At 36.6% G+C, this 19,883-nt stretch overlaps 1 protein-coding gene across 2 annotated transcripts in view; it reads left to right on the forward strand.

The window, feature by feature from the left end:
- The first annotated feature begins 2,550 nt into the window (after positions 1-2,550).
- The window catches only part of RAD21 (RAD21 cohesin complex component), a 33,306-nt gene continuing 15,973 nt past the window's right edge, over positions 2,551-19,883 (forward strand). Inside the window, exons 1-4 of one of the 2 annotated variants that reach the window (XM_045561451.1) lie at positions 2,551-2,809; positions 10,552-10,726; positions 18,231-18,360; positions 19,500-19,599. In XM_045561451.1, the coding sequence (XP_045417407.1) occupies positions 10,583-10,726; positions 18,231-18,360; positions 19,500-19,599 (374 nt within the window). In that variant the 5' untranslated portion in view covers positions 2,551-2,809; positions 10,552-10,582. Of the gene's footprint in view, positions 2,810-3,147; positions 3,167-10,551; positions 10,727-18,230; positions 18,361-19,499; positions 19,600-19,883 lie in introns of those variants that run through there. The other variant, XM_045561452.1, reaches the window with a different exon arrangement.

Below are 19,883 nucleotides of genomic sequence, written 5' to 3' on the forward strand. Positions count from 1 at the left end.
GAGATACTGCAGCTAACTCCTGCAGTAAGAAATTTAACTTGACATTTTAGTACAAGGAGATGACTGAGTATGTTGATAAGATGGGACTCAAGTCAGAACAGAACATACACCTGTTCAAAAGAATCAAATCCAGCAGGTTTCAGGGACTAGGGTTGTATGTGAGAAAACTACATTAAAATCCATGAACGGGAAGGTAGGCTCAGAGATAAGAGCTATTGAGTAAGAATAAATAGTTCAAGAGAAAAGAAATGTAGTACCTTGTGAGTTCAGTACCAACTGGGGGAAGATGAGAGTGTGCAAGAGACAGAAAGAGAGAATAATTTTCAAATATGGGCACAGAGCAAAATATAGTCAGGATGGAGCATTTAGAGTATCCAGGTATTTACTGATATTCTTAAAAGTTGAAGAACTGATAAATATTTGCCATACTTTACTTGCTATTTCATTCCTCAGAAAGTAGAAGGAACTAGAATAATTGCCACCATTTACTAATTACTCATTTCCTGGCACTATACTAAGCACTTTGTATATGTGATCTCATTTAATTCTTTCAACAATCGTAAGTATTATCCCTATTTTATAAATAAAGAAATCAAAGCCCAGAGACATTAAGTATATTGCACATGGTAAAACAGCTGTGAGGTAGAAGAGAAGAATTTGAACCCAAAGCCCATATCCATAACCATCTTCAAAGGTTAAATGAAAGTGTTAAAGAAAAGGTAAGCCTGTTGACTTAAATGTTAGAATCAGACTTGAAAACAGAATTTTGTTCAAACTCAGAGAAAATACATATGATTCCAAAGACAAAAACTCTAAAAACTAGTATAACTAGTTTAATATAAGAGAGACAGGAAGTGGCAATGCATATTCATCTGACCATTGTTTGAATCTGAGAGATTTAAACTGTGATCCTTAAGCTGACAGTAGACTTTTTACATTTTAGGAGGTCATTTAGCAGCTAATACACTTAAATTATTTTGAAGAAAAGAATTAAATCATTCACTGACAGAAATCGAATTTTCTGTTGTAAAGAGTTTAATTGTTAATGAGACTGTGTTGTTTTTGAGGTGATGTAACAACTGCCAATGTTGAGTTTCTTTAAAACCACACTAGCAGATAGGATGTATATGTTTCAAGCATTTAATCTGTATCAGTTGAGAAAAAGCATATTGAAAATAGTAAAAATGCTTACACCCCTTCTCTCCCCAGCTTGGCATTTTATCCACCCTTAATGACAACTTCTTAAGAGTCTCCATTAAAAAACAAAGAAAAGAATAAAAAAATTGCCCAACTAAAACAGCAATTAACTTGACGAAGCTTTGAGTTCTGGCTACCATGGCCACGTGGCTAATGGACTCCAGCCAGTGAGAAGAAGTCCGATACAAGCCAAAAACAGTGAACTCAGAATGAGTGGAGCACAAGACTGCCCACTTCCTCATGCACCTGTTATAGCAACATAACAAGGGTAAAAATATGTTGTTTTTTGTGTTGTTAAAATCCTGGAAGGATACAGCACTTAAGGGTGGGAGCTGCTGACAATGAGGAGCACATGTGCTTAAATGTCTATGTTTCCTGCATATTTTACTTTAAAAATGAGTCTAAACCCAGAAACTGGACACAAAAGTAAATTATTCCCTCATCTATATCTGTATCTGTCTCTTCTTCATGCTACAAAAAAATATTTGTAGAAATTTTAAGATTCTTCCCTAGGTATACCGCAAGCTTCATGAGGGCAGGTATTATCTCTGTTGTATTTATCATCATATCCCACAGTCTAGCTAGCACGTTGTGCGGCAAACAGAAGACCCTCTATAAATACAGGGTGACTGAATGAATAAACCCTCACATTTTATGGAGCTAGTTTGAGATTTCTATGTTACTTTCGTCGCTGTAGAGTGATTAAAATGATTTTTTTCCTGTGTCAGGGGCACACAAAATTGTACAACGACAGCCCTTTTCTTCAAAACAAGCACAAGAGGGCCCGGCGCGGTGGCTCACGCCTGTAATCCTAGCCCTCTGGGAGGCCGCGGGTGGATCGCTCGAGGTCAAGAGTTCGAGACCAGCCTGAGCGAGACCCCGTCTCTACTAAAAAAAAAAAAAAAAAAATAGAAATAAATTATCTGGACAACTAAAAAATATATATATAGAAAAAATTAGCTGGGCATGGTGGCGCATGCCTGTAGTCCCAGCTACTCAGGAGGTCAGGAGGCTGAGGCAGTAGGATCGCTTGAGCCCAGGAGTTTGAGGTTGCTGTGAGCTAGGCTGATGCCACAGCACTCACTCTAGTCTGGGCAACAGAGTGAGACTCTGTCTCAAAAAAAAAAAAAAAAAAAAAACACAAGCACAAGAATAACGCTAAATCTAAATATTAACTGTACTGGTAGGCACTGCGCGTGCGCCATTTGCCAACTCCGCCACTCGAAGACCCTCTGATAAGAGGATCACCTTTGCGCTTGCTCAGTTGCGGGCTCCACAACCAGAGGGCGGGTTCTAAAGAAAAGGAACCGGTCATGGCGTCTGCGTCGCTCCTTCTGGAGACTTTGGCTGCCTGCGCAGGCGCACAGGTACCATTTTGACCGTAAACATCCTGCCGATTTGAACCGAGGATTTGGGCGGCCGGAAGAGCCGCGGCGTAACGGCAGCCATCTTGTTTGTTTGAGTGAATCGGAAAGGAGGCGGCGGCTGTGGCGGCAGCGGGAGCTGCTCCGAAGCTACACTTCACCAGGGATTCCCCTTTCCCCGCCCCCTCCCCCAGCCCTTTTCCCCTCCCCGGGCCACCCAGCCCGCCCAACTCCCAGCGGAGAGCAAGGTAAGAAACTCGGCCGACCCCTTCTTTCCCCCCAGCTCCCTCCCCCACCCCTGCCCCGCCGTGCTGCCCGCGGGGACCGGGACCCCGGGGGCGGGAGGAAGAGCGGGAAGGCCGCCCTCGCCGCGCCCCCGCGTGCTGCCACCCCCCGTGCGCCCGCGCGGCGGCGCGGCCCGCCGGGCCCTCCTTCGGCCGGGACCCGCGCAGGCTGGGCCCGCATCGCCCCTCGTTCGGTAACAAATGGTACTGATCCGTTTGAAGACGTACTAAAGCCGCTACGTGGCCGGTCCCTCGGGGAGCCGGCCCTTATCTCCTCGAAGAGGCCAAGGAAAGCCTGGGCCGCGGAGGGAGAGGAAGGAGGTTTGAACGAGCCCGCTCTGGCGACCGGGCCGCCTACTCCTCGGGTGAAAATGGCTGTCTGGGAAGACGCGGGTTCCGGGCGGGGGAGGCGGTGGTGGGCGCTGCGCCCGCGGTGCCCGCTCGCAGGGGACAGCAGCCGTCCGCGGGGCCCGGGTGCGGGGGTCGGGGACGGGCGGCCCTGCCATTACGGGCACGGTGGCGCCGAACGGGCCCCTCGGCCGGAGACTGCTGCTGTCCCCCGCCCCGCTTTTTTTTAAGGGAAAATTTTACATTGGGAATTTTAAGTATTGGGCAGGCCGGTAGAAAACGTGATGAAGGGGAGTTACTTCTGGTTCTTTGGAAATTAGCATAATTGGTTTTCCTCTCAACTTTTCCAATCAATTTTTTAAAAATAATTAGAATGTCGGATGGTGTAGAGACTCCGGGAGGTGTGTGTTTTTGGTAAATGCTTGAAGCCTTTTTCGTCGCTGAAAAATGCTTTGCGAGTGATCGGCTCTGGTAGTGTGGGTGACAGTGTCCCCGGGTTGTTGCCGGACTTAGCGGCCCCTTTCAAATTTGAAAGAAGGAAATGCTGGGAGATTTGTTTGCTCATTCTGATTTGTTCTGGCTGTCTTCAGCGTTCAAAAACGCCATCGTGATGTAAAGGGTCTCTGGTAAAGGCTTGTGTTTATCAGTTTGTCTTTGCAATCGAAAGTTAATATTTGCTTTCATTATATACTGTTTAGAATAGTAATAGATTTCGAGGCGGGGAGGACGCCGCTGTTTTCTTAAAATGAGTGTAAATGCCAGTGAGCCATGTGTCTGCAGAATTTTTGAGGACAGGCTGAAGAAGCTTTCCTAACTGTAGTCGTTAAATACTTTCGTTTAATGTTGGAGGCAACTCATTATTTTTGGATAGGCATTGATGAAGACATATGCCATATCCAATGATTAAATTACTTAACAGGTTGTATAGTTGAGGTGACAGCAGTGCATAACTAATGGGTTGTGTAGTTGAGGTGACAGCAGTGCATAACTAATGGACATAGTGCTTTTTATAAACAAGTCAGAAATTACATTAGTGGAACATAACCTTTACCCTTACTGTGTTTATAAAGGCCATAGGCTAGTATACTGTAGAATTAAGCTTTTGACTTAGAGTGGGAGGTGAATAAAGTATTCTTAAAATTGAGACTTTCTTTCCTAATGAATTCTTATTTAGCAGAACATACAAATTCAGAAAAATTTTATCTTTTACAGTTGGGTATAAAAGGGAAATTTTCTAATTCTTGAGAAATAAAGATTATGTTTTTTGTTTAAATGTCATGGCAAAATTACTAAGCGTGATCATGCTGGCTGGTTCATTTTTTGCTGCAAGATTGTTTTCAAAGTTACTGTTTGTATTTACCTATGTTGGGTATGCTGTTCTATTTGATTTTCAAAATCCTTATTGGTGAATATTATCCCCACTTCACAGTTGAGAAAGCTAAAACTTAGACGTCAAATGACTTACCATTGCACAACAACTAAGGAGGGAGCTGAATTTGAACCTAGAACTGTCAGATTGTAAAACCCTTGGTCAAAGGATGTTAGAAATAAAAGGGAGGAGAGCTCTAGTGTGCAGGGTGAGAAATAACTTCTCTCTGAGATCCTTCTTCCACCTTGCAAAGAGATACTTCCATTCTTATCTAAGTTAGGTGTTGATGTTTTCCAAGGTTAGTAAATCACCAGACTTCAACTTTTCAGGTTTTATAATAGGGAAACTGAACTACGTAGAGGTTAAGCAGCTTAACTTGCTATTCAGTGGCAATGCAGGATTATGTCTTTACTCCCAGTGTAGTAGTTTTTATTTTGAAAGGTAATATATATGAACGCTGGGAGTTTAAATAGAAATCAGACAGTACATAAAGGAAGGCCTCACTTTCCCTGCATACTCTCTTTCCAGAGGTAATCAATGTCCCCCATTTTTTCCCTGCATACCCACTTTCCAGAAGTTAGCAGTGTCACCAGTTTTGTACATACTGCACAGATATTTTAAACTTCAACTGTTCTGCATTTATCCTGGAGATTTTCTATATGAATACAAATTTTGTATCCGTGTTCAAGACTACAATGTATAGTTGTCCCCAGGGGGATTGGTTCTAGGACCAATCGTGGATGCTCAAGTCCCTTGTATAAAATGGTGTAGTATTTACATGTAACCTATAAGCACATCCTCCTACATGCTTTAAATCATCTCTAAACTAACTTATAATACCTAGTACAATGTAAATGCTATGAAAATATTTGTTATACAATACTTTTTATTTGTATTTTTATTGTTACTTTTTTGTAGGTTTGTTTTTTGTGTTTTTTCCGGGGGGGGTTGCCTCCTAAATATTTTCGATCCCTGGTTTAGTCCTCAGATGGGTTGTCCATGTATACAGAGGTCTGTGTTCTGTTGTATTGGTGTATTAAGTTTTCATGGTGCTTATTGATGGTCAGTTAGGTTATTTGTAATGTTCTGATATTCTATTCTGGCAAGGCAGCATAGCGTTGTAGTTCAAGCTTCACTTCCATTAAATACTAGTGACATATACCTGACCTCTCCTTTGTTCTGTCATCTGTAAAATAGGCCAGTATTTACTTACAGGATGGCCATGAGGAGATTGGATACCTAAAACATATAGTGCTTAGTGTTTTCTTTTGGTTTTTCGGTGGGTTTTTTGTTTTTCTTTTGTCTTTAGTATGATATACCTCCAAATATATCTTTTATATTGATTACTGGAAGTACAATTTCTGCCTAGAAAATATGAGTTTGAAATTTCCATAAGATGTTGCCAAATTTTTCCTTCATACAGTTCATACCAGTTCACGTAACAACTATCCTACCATGCTTTCTAGTAGATGTGTGAAATTTTGGTAATGACTGATATTATTCTGGAAACATAAGCTTTGAGTTTGAGTCTTTGGAATAATCCTAAAGAAATTCCTTTTTTTTTTTTTTTTTTTTTGTATTTCTGAATAAGTTTTTTTTTTTTTTTTTTTTTTTTGAGACAGAGTCTTGCTGTGTTGCCTGGCTAGAGTGAGTGCCATGGCGTGAGTGCCATGGCGTCAGCCTAGCTCACAGCAACCTCAAACTCCTGGGCTTAAGCGATCCTACTGCCTCAGCCTCCTGAGTAGCTGGGACTACAGGCATGCGCCACCATGCCTGGCTAATTTTTTCTATATATATTTTTAGTTGGCCAGATAATTTCTTTCTATTTTTAGTAGAGACAGGGTCTCGCTCTTGCTCAGGCTGGTCTTGAACTCCTGAGCTTCAGCGATCTGCCCACTTCGGCCTCCCGAGAGTGCTAGGATTACAGGCGTGAGCCACTGCGCCCGGCCTGAATATGTTTTAAAATATCAGTCTTTTTTCCATTTTACATCAGATTTTAATTTTTTAGGATCAGTTGAAAAAAGTTGCTTGCTGCTTTAGAAAAAACTGATTCAGAAATTATGAAATTGCTAAGCTGTGCTCTAGTATCAAATGTAGGTTTTCTGCTAAGGTCTTATATAAAGAATTAGAAGAATGTAGAATCTTCAAAACCTACAGAAATTAGTCAACCTTTTTTTAAGGTTGGATAAATTTTGGTATTATTGAGGAAACAATTGGCTTAAAAGACAATAATGATTACACTTTCCCTTTATTCAGATAAGAGTCAATAGTTGATGCACCATAGCTCCTTTAGCTTCCTTTAATTATTAGGGTGATTTCCTCTTGCTAATTATTTCCCAGATTAATTTTAGCACCACTCTGCTTTACTTACCTTCCATCCCATGCCAAGAAGGCATCTATTTAGGAATCTCTGCCTCTGCATAGCTGGGATATTTTGGGCATGGTGCTCTGACCAGCTGCTGAAGTGCTGGCCATGAGCTACTGACACCTGTTAAAAAGTGCCAGTAGTTTTAATTTCTAAAACCTCTAAAGTTTTTTACACATGTTAATTATGAGATGACTTAGTATATCCTGCTTAATTATTCATTAAGCGCATATTTAGTAATTGTCATGTGGCATACAGTATTCTAAGAACTAAATATTAAGGAGTTTTTTGTTTATTTGGAACACAGTTGTTTGCTTCCATAATGAAACTTGGGGTTTGTCATGTATTAATACAACAGTAACTGTATTTCTCAGAACATCCTGCCATATTGGGTTTCTATAAAATTCTCTAAATTTTATTTATAACACTGTATGTAGGGGCAGCTCAAGTTTTGCACTAACAAACTTTTTTAAGGCCTGAAGTAGAAACCGTTTGAAACTTAAGAGGCTCTCTTTGATTATCGGAAGTATATTTTGATGTACAAAATAATAAGTGGCAAATAAGGCACCCTTGAAATGTTACTATTAAATATTTCTTCTACCTTAGAGTGTTTGATCTGAATTCTTCTTAGTATAGTATTCCTTAGTTCTTAACTCCAAATTTAGGAGAAAGAGTTTACAATGTTAGGCACTGAAGTCTGTTTTTGTTTTTTGTTTTTTTCCTTTTGAGAAAATTTTCTTAGTATGAATTAATGGTCCACTGGGAGCATTATGTTCAGAGAACGAGAATTTCAGGACCCTTTGCTATTAAGTGATGGAAAATGGAGATGAGACAAACCTGACTGCATTACTCTTGTACCACTACCCCCTACCGTCCCACATATTTTTGACATGCTTAAAATCTCTTGCCTGTGATATTTTTAATTAAAATATATATTCTGTGCAGTGTTGGAAAGAATGAGCATGTTTTTATTTGAAAGTACAATAAACACAATTCTCATTTTAAAATTTACAGTCTCTTTGTGAAAACATGAAAATTAGAGTTATGTATATCTTTTTTAAAAAGTTAATTCAAAAAAGACTTTACATTCCCACCAACAGTGTCAGAGATCCAGCTTTTTCTGTATCTTTGCCAGCATTTGATGTTGCCACTATTCTTCATCTCTTGCAGTAGGTGTGGGGATAACTTGTTTGGCCTTAATTTGCATTTTTCAAATGGCTAGTGATACTAAATATCTTTTCATGTTTATTTGCCAATGGTAATCCTCTTCTGTGAAATTTTTATTTCTTTGATCATTTCCTAATTGGATTTTTTTTTCTTGCTCTTGAGTTTTGGTAGTTCCACACATATTCTACATCCAAGTTCTAGTCAGATGTGTGGTTTGCAAGTATTTTTTTCCAAGTTCTGTGGCTTATCTTTGCATTCTCAGTGAGGCCTTTTGTAGAGCAAAAGTTTTTAATTTCATGAAGGCCAATTTATTGAGTGAGAACTTTTTCTTTATGGGTCGTGTTTTTGGTGTTGTGTCTAAAGATTCTTACCATGCTTTAGGTACTGAAAGTTTCTCCATTTTTTTTTCCTAAAAGTTTTGTAGTTTTACATTTAAGCCTATGATCTATTTTGAATTAATTTTTATATAATATGTGAGGTTTAGGTGGGTTTTTGTTGTGTTTTTTTTTCTTCTGTTTATGGATAGTAGTCAATCAGTCCAGCACCATTTGTTGAAAAATCTATACTTACCCCTTTGAATTGCTTTTGCAGTTTTGTGAAAAATCAATTGAACCTGTTTGTGTGGTCTATTTCTGGGTTGTGTATTCTGTTTCATTGATCTATGTGTTTTTCCTCTCTGCCAGTACTACAGTGTTGAGTACTATAGCTATACAGTAAGCCTTCAAATTGGGTGGACTAATTCTTCCCACTTTTTCTTTTTCAAAGTAGTTTCAGCTTTTTCTAGTTCTTTTGCCTTTCTGTATAAATTTTAGAATAATCTTCTCTATAGGTGTAAAACATCTCACTTATTTTGATAATTGTAGTAGAAACTAAATATACAGTTTTCATACTTACCAGCAATCGCAGTTTGGTACATTTATCCCAGAGAAATGAAAACTTGTTCAACAAGTCTGTACACAAATATTTATAGCAGCTTTATTTGTAATAGCCCAAAACTGGAAACAACCAAATGTCCTTCAGTAGGTGAATGTCTAAGCAAATTCTGGTATATTTATTGCATGGAATCCTACCCAGCAATAAAAAGGAACATACTATTGATAAATGCAATAACTTATCTGGATCTCAAGAGCATTAGGCTGAGTCCAGAAAAATCACATACTATATGATTCCGTATGTAACATTCTCAAAATAACAAAATTAGAAATGTAGAACAGAGTGGTGGTTGCCAAGACTTCGGAATGGTTGGGAGCAAGGGATGGGTGTGACAGAGCTTTGTGGTAATAGATTAGTTCTGTATCTTTTTGCACAAATCTACACATTATAAAGTGGCATAAAATTATGTATACACATTGAACCAATGTCAGTGTCTTGGTTTTGATACTCTCTTGTAGTTATATAAGATGTCACCATTGGGAGAAACTGGGCAAAGGATATGTGGGACCTCTCTACACTGTTATTACGACTCCTTGTGAATCTATTATTATTTCAAATTAAAATTTTTGAGTAATTTTATGTATTGTAGGTGTACTTGATTTTATTTCTGTAAAAGCAAGATGTACATCTTATTCTAGTCATGAACATTTTAGAAATAAGCAGAATTCATTTAGTAAAGTAGATTTCTTTTAAATCTTCTCTGAAACAGGGAAACTAAATAATATAAGGGAAATATCACACAGTTAATATACTCTTGCAGATGGGGGTTTTCAGTCTACCTTTCTTTTCTTAATGCATTGGCATTGGCCTGCTGAAAGAAAAGTAAAATGTCAATAACATAGTTGTTATTCCAAGACTATTTCAGTCATAAGATAAATTTTATATTGTGCCATTGTCCTGGATTTAGTATTTAAATTATAAGTAGACAAGTGCTTTTCAAGTTCTTGAGTTATAAAAAACTATGTATATAATACTTTTTTTGAGCCTCAGTGTTTCTAAACTACCCACCTATAAAATAGAGGCACCCTACCTGCTTAGCTTTGCCTGATTGAATGTGAAATGCTTAGCACAGTGCTTGTCCACATGGTAGCAGTTTTACAAAGCATTTAGCTGAGAATCTCAATTTTTAATGAGATTCTAAAAAATGGAAATTTCCACATGGATTATTATCTGTGCCTGGGTATCTTTCTTCTTAGATATTCTTTTGCCATGAAAAATACATTCTCTAGTTTTTGGCCAGTAAGCAGTTTCCACCATCAGTAATCAGGGTAGGGGTAGAATAAGACATGAAAGAGATTTAATCTTTTTGTCCTTTTTACCTTTAGCTCTTAGTATTTTGGGGACTTTTTTTGGCCCTCTCAAAATTAAAACAATAGATTGCTTTTTAAAATGCATATTACATATTTACTCACACTTTTTGTAGTTCTTGTATTTAAAAGAATAGGAAACTTTTCAGATTTCTTATGTCTTGATAAATATTTCAATTCTCATATGATACTTACATTAACTTTTTGTTCCTCTCAGGTTTTCTTCTAATTCATAGTCAACCGGAACAATGTTCTACGCACATTTTGTCCTCAGTAAAAGAGGGCCTCTGGCCAAAATTTGGCTAGCGGCCCATTGGGATAAGAAGCTAACCAAAGCCCATGTATTTGAGTGTAATTTGGAAAGCAGTGTGGAGAGTATCATCTCACCAAAGGTATGTTTGATGTTGCTATTTCTATTTACTTTGTTGATGGTTTATTGATATGTGAAATAGAACTTATAAAACAACTTTTTAGGTAGGCATCTGTGTATATTGGAGGCAAGAAAAATCCATAGATTGATTATCCAAAGTTTTGCTCTATTATTATATGAAGTCTTTATCACTGCTAGATATTTGTTGTGATCACAGTTTGATTTTTCTCTTTAAAAATTCTCTAAGTGCACAGATATTTTCATTTGTCTGTTTTAATGGCCAATAAGCGTGAGGTGGGGCAGTGTCCAAATATTTTATATTTAGCTTTCTAGGTATTAGAAACATGTACTTAAATATATATATAAATGTTTCTGATCTAGGAATTTACAAAATATCCAAAATAAGAGACCCATTAATTAGAAAAAGGTTCAGGGGCCGGATCTAACTATCTTATTCACATGGCAAATATTGTCCATGTCACTTGCTTTATTACATCAGCTTCACAGGCCTGCTTGCTTTTTCTTGAAGATACTAAAGTTTTTCCCTATCTTAGAACTTTTGTACTTGCTATGTCCTTTCCAAGGAGCACTTTTTTCCTAATATTTGCTCCTTTCCTTAATTACTGTCTGTCTCCCACTAGGATGGAAGCCCCACGTATGTATGTCCTTATCTGCCTTGTTCACTGATCTGTTCCTAGAGGAGCTTTTATTGACATCCTCTGAAACTGTTCTGAAGCAGTGGTTTCCACACTTAAGTGGATTTCACAGATATTGATAGTATAACTTAAACTAATAATTCATGGAGTTTTTGCTTTGCCAAGAAAGGACTTTTAAAACACACAGATGGAATTACCATCTACATCATCATTAGCATTTCATTGAAGAACAGACATAGAAGGACTAATCTCAAAGGAAAAACCCTTAAATATAATTTACATGTATCTTACATGTGTATTTTTAAAGTTCTTTCCTGCACCTTCTGTTTACATACACATACACACCTGTGCACACGCATCGCATGCACCAACTATCTTCTTGTGAAAATGTTCCAGATCACAGCTGTGTGGACAGCATTGGGAACTACTCATCTTAGAAATGTCAGTTTAGACAATGTTGGCATACTGTGTTAGATAAAAAGAGTAATTTTTATTGCTGGAAGAGTAAGAGAAATCTCAGCAGAATAAAGCTGGGGATGTATCAGAGACTTATTCAGAAAAGTTATGTGGAAAAGTGTATTTTTTTAGGTGGGGGAAGTGAAAGATTGTGCTTGGAATTACCGTAGTTTCCATTTGCATATGGAATTTTGCCTGGTTTTAGAGTTATTGCTAATGGAATTTGTTAGTATTAAAGACATTTATATCATTCTTTCTAAGAGTATTATTAATTTGAAAATTTTAATAAAATGAAGACTTTGCAAACAAAAAGAGAAAAATACATAGTCTGTAATTCTGTCACCCGGAGAAACCTCTAGTGATATTTTGGTATGCCTGGTAGACTTTTGTATGTGCGTGTATAACACACATAATTTTTATGTATGTGTACTCAAAAACTGCATTGTATTGTTTGTAACAAGACTGCGCTCAGGAACAGACCCACCATCATTTTTAATGATTGGAATTTATAGTGTCATAGCCTCTTATCCACAGAACCTATATAAAATTTGAAATAGACTTGACCTAAACTGAAGTAATTTAAATATTCATAAGTTTACTATGGAAATGCTTATGTGTATGATTGTTGGGAGCTGCTCTGGCCCATCTTAGGAATATTGTATGCATGTGTTTTTGTGTGTACACACTGCATTGCCTTTATTGTAATCAGAAAGCTCTGAATTCTAAAGCACATTTGGCCCCTAGGCTTTCAGGTAAGCAATTACAGACCTATAAATCATGATTTATTTTACGTTTCTCTTCTCTTTTGAACAGTTTACATTATTTCTAATTTTCTGAAATTTGATTCTTGTCCTGTACAATGCAACCATTAAAAATGGTAGAAGAATAGTACAATGGAGAAAAGATAGTCTTTTCAATAGTGCTGGAATGACTGGACATCAACATGCAAAAAAAAAAAAGAAAAGAAACAAGCTAAACAGACCTTATGCCATTCAAAAAAAAAATCAACTCAAAATGGATCATGGACTCAAATGAAAAACACAAAACTATGAAACTCCTAGAAGATCATGTAATGCCAAATCTAGATGATCTGGATTTGGCAATGACTTTTTAGATACAGTACCAAAGGCACTGTCTGTGAGGAAAAAATTCATAAGCTGGACTTCATTAAAATTAAAAATTTCTGCTCTGCAAAAGACACTGTTAAGAGAATGAAAAGAGAAGCCACAGACTGGGAGAAAAATCTTTACAAAAAAATGTATATAATGACTGTTATCCATATATACAAAGAACTCCTAAAACTCAACAATAAAACAACCCAATTAAAAAATGAGCCAAAGACTTTTAACAGACATCTCACCAAAGAAGATACACAGAAGACAAATAAGCCTATGAAAAGACACTCCATTTTATATGTCATCGGGGAAATGTAAATTATTATGTCATTAAATATGAAATGTCCAATTTCAAATCAAAAGTGTAGTTTATTATATCTCAAAGAAGAAGCAGTACAGTTAATCAAAGTATGTGCCTAAACTATCAACACAGTTTTACCATCTTAATGGTAGCTTATTTATACCAGCAATGAAGAAACCTGGAGAGCAAGTGGCAGTGAAATTGCCAAAGGCTTTTTCCACAGCTTGTTGAGTTGCATATTTTTCATTGCAAGAAGTGGTCCAAAGCCTGGAAGAAGTGGTAGTCAGTTGGTGCAAAGTCTGGTGAATACGGTGGATGACAGAGTGTTTCCAAGTCCCACCTCTGTAGTTTGAGCAGCATTGTTTGTTGACATGTGGTCAAGCATTGTCTTGCAAGAGGATTGGCCTGTCTCTATTGACCAATGGCTGCTTAATTGCAAGCATCCCCATGAATTCGTCCAGTTGGCTGCAGTAGACGTTCACTGTAATCTATTGACCAGATTTCATGAAGCTGTAATGGATAATACCAGTACTGGACCACAAAACAGACACCATTAGCTTTTTCTGATGAAGATGCAGTTTGGGCCTATTGTTTGGCACTTCATCTTTATCCAACCATTGTGCCAAACACTTGCAGTTGTCAAAAAGAATCCATTTTTAATCCCATGTAACAATAAAGTGTAGACATGGTTCGCCTTTATATCATGACAGCAAAGAAAGGCAAGCTTCAAGACGATTTCTCTTCCGACAGTCATTTAACATGTTAACTGTCATGTGAGTTTTATTTAACTCATACTAGTTTTGAGCCCGGGGCCTCTTGAAGCATGTGTAACCCACACTTCTCTTCACCTTGGGAGCCTTGAGAATTGTAGCATATATCTCACACACAGAAAACAATAAAAAATAAACATTTTTCATTAAATTAGAAAGTATTACTTTGTTTTCAAAGTTTTAGTTCTGTTTTTGTAATAAAACAACATGCCCCCAAGGAAAAATATTTTTTTCTAGTGTGGCAGTCAGTGTGTTCATCCATGTGGTACCCAACTGTCCAGCTTCTTTACTTTGCCAATTTGTTTGAAATGATCCAATATTGTTGGAATAGTAACGTCAGACCTTGCTGTTAATTCACACATAGGTTGTAAAGGATTCACTTCCACTGGAGATTTCAGCTCATCATTATCCACCTTGGTCTCAGGTTGCCCATATGGCTCATTTTCAAGATTAAAACCACCAGAACAGAACTTTTCAAACCATCAGCTTACTGTGCATTCATTAGCCATATACTTTCCAAACACTTAGTTGATGTTATGAGCTGTTGGCTTTGCATTGGTTCCACGATGGAACTCATATTCAAAAATAACTCAAATTTTTGACTTACCCATGGTTTCACAAAAATTGCTCTAAAAAAAATTTGAAAGATAATCACAAGCCAAACTGTGCATTTGAAAGAATGAGGGTGTGCCTTCACAATGAAAATAAAGCAAGAAATGTCAAAGTGAAATGTCAGAGATAACAACTGTCAGACTTACTATTTAAAGGATTCAGACATTTCATACATAACCTAATAAAACAATGAGATACCACCACATACTTGGTAAAATGTCCAAAATCTAAAATGCTGACAACACCAAATAACGGGCAAGAATGTGGAGAAACAGGAACTCTCATTCATTGCTGGTGGAAATGCACAATAGTACAGCCACTTTGGAAGACATTTTGGTGGTTTCTTACAAAACTAAACATAATCTTACCCATACAGTCTAGCTCCTGGTATTTACTCAAAAGAGTTGAAAACTTATGTCTACACAGAAACTTAAAGGTGTTTATAGCAGTTTTATTCATAATTGCTACAACTCGGAAGCAACTAAGTAAGATGTCCTTAAATACATATTACTGAATAAAATAAGCCAATCTGAAAAGGCCACATACAATGTAATTCCAGCTATAGTACACTCTGGAAAAGGCAAAACTATGGAAACAGTAAAAAGATGAGGACTTGGGGAGGCAAAGCACAGAGGATTTTTTTAGGGCAGTAAAGCTACTCTGCATGATACTGTAGTAATGAATACATGTCATTGTACATTTGTCCAAACTCATGGACAGGAGTGAACTCTGATGTAAACAATGGGCTTTGGGTAATGATGTCTCTGTGTAAGTTTATCAGTTGGAATAAATGTACTACTCTGATGGGAAATGTTGATAGTGGGGCAGGCTGTACATGTAGTGGGGAAGGAGGTATATGAGAAATCTATGTATCTTGTACTAAGGTGTGATCTTAACCTAAAACTGCTTCAAAAAATAGTTCATTTAAAGGAATGGTGGTAGAGTTTATGGAAAGACCTTTTCTTGAATGCAGTCTTGCAACAACCGATATAATATATTTTAATACAGTTTTGATGTATATACACACATACATGAAAAAAATTATGTGTACATATGCTCACCAAAACATGCATATAGGACAGCCTAGAAGGCTTACCAAGATATTATTAAAGATTTCTCTAGGTGATAGGATTACAGGTTGTTTCTATTTTCTTTTTTAAACTAACCATTTACTAAACATTTGTTAAATCTTTGTTCACATCCGTAAGTCTTTCCTAAGATTGATGTTTAGGAATATAATTGATGGGCTAAGTGTTATACAGACTTTTAAGATTTCTGATATACTTTAACAGTCTGCTTTCTGGTGATACTCTACTAGTTAGCACTGCTGGTCAAATTATATGAGAATGTGGTATTCTCTATTTTTTTATAGGTATACTTAGATAAGCAAATGGAAAAGGAAGAAACTGTATGCTCTTTTCTGGAAATTGATATGTATGGCTAATGTTTAATATCCTAAGCAAATATTGAGTGTGTTTGGCTTAAAAGGATAAAATTTTTTTGTAGTCTGTGCAGAGTACTTTGTACCCCCTTAGGAATACTACAAAAGAGTATGAAACAATCTCACATATGAAGATTTGCACTAACAGCCACAAAGCAAAGCATACAGTTCAAGAATAATGTAAAAAGATTGTAGAGTGTATGAATGAGTGAATAACTTTAAATTTGTAAAATATTTCTAAGTGAGTTTTTACTCGATTTTGTTTAAATTGTAACAGGATGTAAAGATATTTCCACAGACTGAAATACCCTGAAAATTTGTAATGTTTGCTTGGTGTGCAGTTAGTGTGGGAAATGCTGGTTTAGTTGTTTAGAACAGGTGTCACATGTCTGACTCAGTTGCGACTATAAGCTTGAATGCTTTTTCTCTTTTCTCTCCCCTGCTTCCCCATTGGAAGAGTCCCTGGCACCCTTTGCAGAGCTCTCCCTGAATATGTAGCCTATGGTCTTTATTATACTTACACTCTGTAACACACGCTAACTCAAAAGCAAATTTGCTTTTTACCTACCCCTAGGCAAAATTTGCATTTTACCTACTCCTAGGCTAAACTCTGAAGCAAACTAATCCTGAAAGAAAGCCTCTGCCCAAACACCACTTTTTGAAAGTTACCAGTTCTAGAGAGGGTAATGGTGAACAGAGATTTTTTTTTCTCTTAGTGAAGGTGCAGTTAATAGTAATTTTAAATTTTATAAGACCACATAAAAGTAGATTCTGTTTTTCCATTAGGAACAATATTTTAACTAGAAATTCTTTGTATCAGGGATTTATCATCTGTTAAGTCCTAGATTTGATCACAAATTAGTATAACTTTGGATATCTAAGAATTTATAGCCATAAACTTTATAATTTATGTTATAAGTCACATAAAATGCCCATAATATAGAGCCTGAGAACACAAATGGGGTCCAGAATGCTATCGAGAGTATACGTATAACTTAAAATATAGCATTTTATTTTACATATGATACACTAATCATACTTTAAACTTCCAGCAAATGTTTAACAATTTTCTTGTTACCTTGGAATTTTATAAGTTTTATGGTGTGATTTGGGAAACTATCTGGGGAAGTTTGAGTTTGTATTACTTTGATCTTTGAATAAAATTTTCTTCTGATAGCCAGAGGAATTTTAAATACTTATGTTCAAATTAGGTGTGTGTTTGTCTCATTCTTTTCCTGACCACTGCCTCTCACCCCACATACTAGATTCCACATTAGCATTGATAAAGATCAAGATCTACCTTGTAAAAAGGCTAAGCAGTATATTTTCTGGTTAAAAAAGATGGGTACCATTATCCTTTATTAGTTAATACACTTGCCAAACTGCTATCCTTTATCAGTTAGTGTGCTTTCCAATTAAGTAATACCAGCTTAATTAAAAATGGCTTAAACGATAACTGAAATAACAGTTTTATTTAACTAGAAGTTTGAAAGCGGGAAGAAGATCTGAGATTGGTTCGGCAGCTTGATGATGCCATCCAAGGACTCACAGTCTTTAGCTTGTGGGCTTTTTGACCTTGTACTTAAGGCATTGTGGTTACAGGGTGACTGCATACAGCACCACACCAAGCCCTACCTACTCACAAAGCAGGAATCGGTGAAGGAAAGAATTTTTATTGGGAAAATCCTCAAAAACTCTTTGGTATGCTTTACACCTGTTTCTCAGTTGGCTGATCTGTGTTACATGTCCACTGAAGAACAAGTATTAGCATAGAGGAGTGAGATAATTATCTTTCAAGGCTGGGAACACTTGCTTCTCAAACAAAATTTGAGTTCAGTTAGCCAGCAAGGAGCAGTGGCTCTGGATTAGCAAACAAAGGTGCTTCATAATGGGCTGATGACACAATCCATGGAATGGTTTAGTACTACCTTCAAGTTTATATTAATTCATGAATTACTGCCCAGTCTGTCTTTTGGGGATACTCAGGGAATTTATGGTTAAAGACAGTGAAAAATAAAATATAGGTGATTATGAGGCAACTTTAAAATAAATGATATTTTTTATGGAAAAATAAAGCAAAAATTCCTATAAACAGTACAGAATGCAAGCTTTGAAGTATGATTACCTCTGAAACTATACAATTTATAAATTAGAATATTAATGTTTTATTCGTAGGTGAAGATGGCATTACGGACATCAGGACATCTCTTATTGGGAGTAGTTCGAATTTATCACAGGAAAGCCAAGTACCTTCTTGCCGACTGTAATGAGGCATTTATTAAGATAAAGATGGCTTTTCGCCCAGGTATTGTTGAACTTTTTTTTCTTCTTACTGTGGAATTTCTCATGTTTTCTGTGGAAAATAGCTAAGCACATATTCTAGATCAACATGTTTTGTTTTATGAAATATAATGAACCCATCAGAGATAGGGCAGGGCTTGAGAAGGTAATGGTTAAAGGGAGGAAAGCTACTTTACTTGCCATCTGTACTACCTGTGAAGTAATGGAAATCACCCCTGTTTTGATCTTCCTTTGGAGCTTTGTCTTTTAACTCTTTTTTGGCGTTTTGCATAGAACTAAGTCATTAGAGGTTGAAATGTTGAAAACTAATTGTTACATGAGGATTTTTTAAATTATAGCTCAGAAAAGACAATCTTAGGATTTTATATTTTTTCTGAATAATTTTAGTATACTCTTAAAATCAAATTCATTTGTTGAGCCTTTTTATTAAGTGTCTTTGTAGTTATTTTATTTTAGATAATGTTTAGCTCTAAAACTAGACTCTGCCAACCAAACTTCCCTCTGAATATGGTTTTAATTACTAGGGTATTTATCTGAATTCACCTATCTTGTATTTTTTAAAGCATTGATGACATTTTAATCAAAATAATCTGAATGTATAGCAGAGATGGCTTATACAATAGTTTCTACTGAGGATACATTCTAATACTTCAATTTATTTTACTATAAGAACAGTAAAATGTTTGAGATATAAGATTTTTTGTAAAAGCAAAATATTTAGGCAAAGGCCGTGACACTTAGATGAATTCTAACATATTTGGCCACTTAAGTGCCTTTTGTTTAAAATACATGCTTTTTTTTTTTTTTTTATCTTTCTCTTAAAGTAAGGTGGATATGTAGGGTACTCCTTTGCAGTCATTCTTTGTCCTCCTTGAAAATATCATGCTTAGTTAGAAAACTTTATTAGTATTGTTGGTATGTCCATTTAAATATTTATCAGGTTCATACATAATTAGTGATTTGACCTTTATTTGTAAAGCAAGGAGTATGAATTATGATTATGCAAAACCAGAAGTATTTGTGCTTCAGGGTACTTTGCATTCTAGAATATAAACCTGGGAAGTTATATTGCCTTTACCTCCCTTTGATCCCTAGGTAATCTATGGTGTAGCTAGACCTTCAGACTTAGCATTTCTTTTCCAGGTGTTGTTGACCTGCCTGAGGAAAATCGGGAAGCAGCCTATAATGCCATTACTTTACCTGAAGAATTTCATGACTTTGATCAGCCACTGCCTGACTTAGAGTATGTGTCTGTTTTGTTTTGTTTTGTTAATTGTTGGCTTGGTGTATAAAAGTAATAATACTAGCTTCCAGATGTATAGTTTTCCTTGGAATGTTTTTTGACACTGAGTTAAGATGTAGCTAAAATGCGTATGCTTTCATTTAGGGTAGTATATAAATATGAAGCATATAACCTAAAAGTTTTTCTTCTATAAGAAGATCACGTGGGTGTCAACTTTAGCACAGCTAAGAGATGAGAATTTTGATCTGCTTAGGCCAAAGCTTGTGTAAACTAAATAGTTGTCC

The sequence above is a fragment of the Lemur catta genome, chromosome 9 (assembly GCF_020740605.2).
Source record: "Lemur catta isolate mLemCat1 chromosome 9, mLemCat1.pri, whole genome shotgun sequence".
Taxonomy (NCBI): Eukaryota; Metazoa; Chordata; class Mammalia; order Primates; family Lemuridae; genus Lemur; species Lemur catta.